This window comes from Perognathus longimembris, chromosome 13 (genome assembly GCF_023159225.1).
Source record: "Perognathus longimembris pacificus isolate PPM17 chromosome 13, ASM2315922v1, whole genome shotgun sequence".
NCBI classification, from domain to species: domain Eukaryota; kingdom Metazoa; phylum Chordata; class Mammalia; order Rodentia; family Heteromyidae; genus Perognathus; species Perognathus longimembris.
The window spans coordinates 13,888,697-13,894,482 of NC_063173.1; the positions used below are offsets into that span (position 1 = coordinate 13,888,697).

Below are 5,786 nucleotides of genomic sequence, written 5' to 3' on the forward strand. Positions count from 1 at the left end.
GGGTGATTACATAAAGAAAGGAGTCTCCTAGACTTTCCTGTCTTGGCTGGCTTTGAGCCCTGATACTTATATCTAAGGCTTCCGAGAAGCTGGGATTGTAGGTGTAGGCCACTGGCACCTGGTTCAAAATTAGTCTTAAGAAAAACTGGGTTCAGAGGAAGAACTTAGGATTCAAATACTTAAGATCTAGGGAATTCTTAGGGACCGAACTGAAAACACCAGCTTCCATAATGACTCAAAAACAGGTTGAGTGGGGCAAAAATTAAATGCCCCTAAGACCATGATAGTATTTCAGCTTCATGGCTCTCTTCAGGACTTTTCTCTGGAATACAAACTTGTTGATACTCCTTCCATCCAGCACCCACATCTCTCAGTGCTCAGAGATGAGAAGTGTCCTTGCAACAACCATTTGAAACATTCTTTGTGGGCTAAGAATAGGCTGGGAAGAAAACAGAATAGCAACTCCAGCCCTTCACTTGCCATGATGCATGTTTCTTTCCTTCTAGGAACTGGAGTCATCACAGAAAATCTTGAGGCAAATAAGAGGGCATCTCTACTTTGACCTTCCTCTTTGGAAGGTAAAATGATTGTAGGATTGGATACAGACATTGGTCAAAGTTCCGTGCAAAAGTGTGGTTGGAATTCAAATAATGGAAGTAGAAATTGAGTTAAGGGAGATGAAAATACTAAGTTTGAATCAGGAGACCTGAAAGCTGATTTCAATTCTGACAGTAAGAAGCTGTGTGGCTGGCATTATGACAGTTTACAACTCAGAACTCTAACTTCCCTGATTGGCAAAACAGAGGTGAGAATGGTTTTCATATCCTGTATTATATGCGTGGGTATTCTGTATCATTCTAATGCTTTGTTATGGGGAAAAGAGTTTGTGAAGATGAGGAGGCTGTTGCCTCTGGTGTTGCAAGTTTTAATCCAATGTTTTACCCTTCTCTCAAGCACAAAGATTGTATAAAATAATAGATTAAATTGTTGCTGTTTCTAGTTAGAAGTGAGGAACTGACACTCAGGCAGTAGAGATACACCAAAGCAGAGTGTGGGATTTCAGACTCACTGCTCCTTGAAAACCAAGACTATTCAAAGTTAGACATTTACTCATGGCATCCTTCTATGTCTGAACTGAGGGGCCTATTTTCTGTCATTGAACACATTTTTTCTAAGTGTGCAATAATCTACCTGAAGGTAGATAGATAGAAGATATCTCTGTACAAAAGAGAAACACATTCACTCTTCCAGGCTATCTTTACTGTTGACAATACCAGGATCCCTTTCTCTCCCTGTTTTCCAACTTTGGCATGCTGATTAAAGTAGCACAGGAGCCACTGAACTGATGAACAGCAAGAAAAAAGCTGGTTTTGCTGGAGCTGGGAGCACTGTCTCCACAAATGGCATGTCATCAGACACGTCTCATGTCCTAGTCCACACTGCTATCTCCAGATGTGCCCAAAATTACTATAGATATTCAGTTATGTGCCCTGAACATACTTAAGCCTACCTAACATTTAGGTATATTCAGATTGCTCAATATACCTAAGATTTAAAAAGAAGCTATTCCATATATAATTAGAACATATTTTATAAATGAGAAAAATCTAGCAGTCCAAAGCCAAAATGTTTAATTTCTTTTACAAGAAACGGTCAAAATGTAGTCTTTCAGTGAATACTGACTAAAATCTTTAAGTACACAGTCATGGGCAAGGTGAAGTGTATAACTGTGTCGAAATTGTCTTAGCCTGCTTTGATTTTGCAAAGTAATGGATGAAATAAATTAAAAGATGGCTAAGAGCTAAATTAGAAAGAAAAGACATCTGGGATGTAGGGAAACTTACCCTGAAATTCAAAAACTGGAGGAGAATGCAAAGAAAGAATTGCCCCTAAGTATGAACTGGCATAAACTGCCACCAGTAGTACCAAGTTCTTTTAGCTGTCTTGGACTAAAACCACTGATAGTAGATGTGCAAAGTTATGGGTTAAATGCTCAGTAATGTAAATAAAGCCCATGATGAAATATGTGCAGGAGGATGTGAAAAGAGATAAAACAGGAAGGGCAAGTGACTGCTAGTGGATTGCACCTGTAATCCTAGCTACTCAGGAGGCTACGAGTTAGAAGGAAGGGGTTGGGCGGGGGGGGGGGGGAGGCAGAAAACAGGGGGGAAAAACAGGAAGAGCAATATTAGAAAGATAAATAAACAATAGCTTGATTTTTTAATATAGACTAATAATTACTTGCTTTGGACATAGATTGAAAGCATCGTTGCCCAATAGAACAGGAGACAGAAACTGGAGAAAATATGGACTTTAAGTGATAGTTTAACCAGATACTTGAAATAGTTACTGCCAATTAGAAGAAACACCTTTTTATTCTCATTCTAAACCACTGTTTAATAGAGTGGTGAATTCAGTCACATACCTCAGACCACTGGGCAGACATACCATCCCTCCTTGGCTAGAGATCTCATATGCTGAGGATGTCAGCCTCCAACACCAGTGACAACGGTCTCCCAGCCACACTCTTCCTGACAGGAATCCCAGGCCTGGAGTTTGCCCACTTCTGGATCGCCTTCCCATTCTGTGCCATGTATCTTGTAGCACTCGTGGGTAACGCTGCCCTCCTTCTGGTCATTGGGACTGACAGCGCTCTTCATGCCCCCATGTACCTCTTCCTTGGCCTCCTCTCCCTCGCTGACTTGGCTCTCAGCTCCACCACTGTGCCCAAGACACTGGCAATTCTGTGGTTCCATGCGAGCGAGATTTCCTTTGGTGGATGTCTGGCCCAGATGTTTTGTGTGCATGGCATTTTTGCTCTGGAATCCGCGGTTCTTCTCGCCATGGCTTTCGATCGGTATGTGGCGATCTGCAACCCACTGAGATACACAATCATTCTCAACCGCACTGTCATAGGCCAAATTATCTCAGTGGGGCTATTCCGTGGGATAGCTATTGCCTTCCCCTTCATCTTTTTGCTGAGGCGATTGCCCTACTGCGGCCATCGTGTCATGGCTCACACGTACTGTGAGCACATGGGCATTGCCCGGCTGGCCTGTGCCAACATCGCTGTCAATATTATCTATGGGCTGACCGTGGCTCTGCTGGTGGTGGGTATGGACTCCATCCTCATTGCCATTTCCTATAGATTTATCCTCCGTGCTGTCTTCCGTCTTCCATCTCAAGACGCCAGGCTCAAAGCTCTAAGTACATGTGGCTCTCACCTTGGTGTCATCCTTGTCTTCTACTTCCCTGCCTTCTTCTCCTTCCTCACCCACCGCTTTGGCCACAACCGAGTCCCCAAGCATGTGCACATCTTCCTGGCTAACCTCTACGTGCTGGTGCCTCCTGTACTCAATCCTGTCATCTATGGGGCGAGAACCAAAGAGATTCGGAGCCGACTCCTAAGGCTGCTTCACTTAGGGAAGATTTCAAAATGAATTCTGAACAGAAGTAGGAACCTCTCTCTGCCCCCTCCCCGTCAAAAAAAAAACACCTTGGCAAAGTAGTCATTATATAAAGTTAAATGGAAGAGACCCCTGATGTGAGGGAAGTGGCATCAGGTGGAAAAACATGCTGGACAGAATAGAACAAGGTAACGCGGACTGGATTTGTTAAGGATCAATGTAATGCGCTTCTTGAACAGTTGTGCATTCTCCAGAAATGGATAACGTTTTGTTTTTCTGTAATCTTAGAAGGAGCTATAATTTGACAAATAGAAAGTGGCCCTAGGCTGGAGAAGAGACTGTATTTTATGGCATCTTTTACTGCAGCATCCAATGGAAATCAAAGGAACAAACAACAAACAAATAATGCATTTGGAGTAGTTTGAATCTGAATTCTGAAGCTCTTGATAGTGGCTGTGCCCACAGGGTGGAAAGCCAGCGTGCCTGGATTGGGATTTTGGTTCCTCCACTAATATCTGTCTGTTTTGAAGCATTTTGTTCATTTTTTCTATTCCTACCATGATTAGGTGTAAAGTGGGTATAAGGATAATGCCTGTCTTCTAAATATGATGAAAATTAAAATAATTACTTAGTGTCTGCAGAAAATTTACAGCAGGGCCTAGAATGCAATATTGCCAGTAAGTAAATATAACATAACCTCTCAAAACATCGTTAGCTCAGTTTTATAATTTTTCTGAGACCTCTGCTTCTTTTTTCACAGAACCTCACATGACAGAATTACTATACCTATACTAGGTGAAATATTATATAATAGTATTGTAGTATGTACATTTTTATTCTGTTACACACTAGACAGTATTTAGGAATGACTCGTGTTTTGTAAAATCCTACACTCTCATCCCAATGAAACTTTGGGTTTTATTTTCTTTCTAGCAGTGAACAATACCCCTATTATGCACTCAGAGAAGCCTTCTGAAACCCCAATTGCCTGTGCACAGAAAGCCTCTTTGACTTCAGTTACTAATGTCACTTGTTTGTTGAGCTTCCTGGGTGCAAATACTGCTTTTCATCAGATCTGGAAATGTTCTCTCTCCTCTCCTTCGTGGGTCTTCCTGCTCCTCTGCGCGTGTGCTCCATGGTGCTCCGTATGCTCCCCCGCCTTGGTTTATTTGGCTTCAATATTTTTTCCTTCCAATTCCCTTCCGTTACAGAAGGCCCACAGGCAAACTTCCAAGTTTACTGCTTCTTCCTTCCACCAGGACCTCTGCCTATGAAGTTTGCATTTCAATTACTGTCCTTTCAAAAAAATTAAATTATCATTCAATAGTTGTACAAAGAAGTTGCCATTGTATATTTTTGGATTTTTTTGTTTGTTTTGCCAGTCCTGGGATTTGAACTCAGGGCCTGGGTGCTGTCCCTGAGCTTTTGTGCTCAAAGCTAGCACTCTACCACTTGAGCCATAATTCCAATTCCAACTTTTTTTTTTAGTGTTTCACTGGAGATAAGAGTCTCATAGAGGGGCTGGGAATGTGGCCTAGTGGTAGAATGCTTGCTTCACATACATGAAGCCCTGGGTTCGATTCCTCAGAGCCACATATATAGAAAAAGCCAGAAGTGGCGCTGTGGCTCAAGTGGTAAAGTGCTAACCTTGAGCAAAAAGAAGCCAGGGACAATGCTTAGGCCCTGAGTTCAATCCCCAGGACTGGCAAAAACAAACAAACATGCCTCTCAATAGATGAGTAGATCAAGAAAATGTGGTCCATATACACAATCGAATTCTATGCCTCTATCAGAAAGAATGACACTGCCCCATTCATAAGGAAATGGAAGAACTTGGAAAAATTATACTAAGTGAGCCATACCCAAAGAAACACAGACTCTATGGTTTCCCTCATTGGGAATAATTAGTACATGTCTAGGGCAGCAGAGGATCACAATAGTTCAATAGCTATGTCCAGATGAACACATTAGATAAGGCTAAGTGAAGTGAACTCTAAGTTATGAAAAAAGTGCTTTACTATTGTTGTTGTTATTTTCAACATACGATGTGAAATTATGCCATTTTCTTTTGTCTTTCTTCCCCATGGTATTACCCCTTCTGTCACTGTACCTGATTTTGGTACCCTGAGTATTGAATATACATACACATTTATTGGAAGGGAAGGGGAACATGAAAATGGGGAGATAAGGGGCAAAAGGGAAACCAATGCAACAGTAATACTTACAAGACAATATGCTACAAACCAACTGTACAACTGGGGGGAGTGATTCAGGAAGGGGGGAAAGGTGGGAGAAAGATGAGGGAGGAGGTAACAAGTTAAATAAGAAATGTACTCACTGCCTTATGTATGAAACTGTAACCCCTCTGTACTCACTTTG

General features: G+C 41.8%; 1 protein-coding gene across 1 annotated transcript; it reads left to right on the forward strand.

Annotated features, from left to right (window-relative positions):
* Nucleotides 1-2,483: 2,483 nt before the first annotated feature.
* Nucleotides 2,484-3,440, forward strand: LOC125362388 (olfactory receptor 52D1-like). The gene has a single exon (XM_048361241.1). It carries the CDS (start codon nt 2,484-2,486, stop codon nt 3,438-3,440), a length of 957 nt encoding a protein of 318 aa, XP_048217198.1.
* Nucleotides 3,441-5,786: the final 2,346 nt, after the last annotated feature.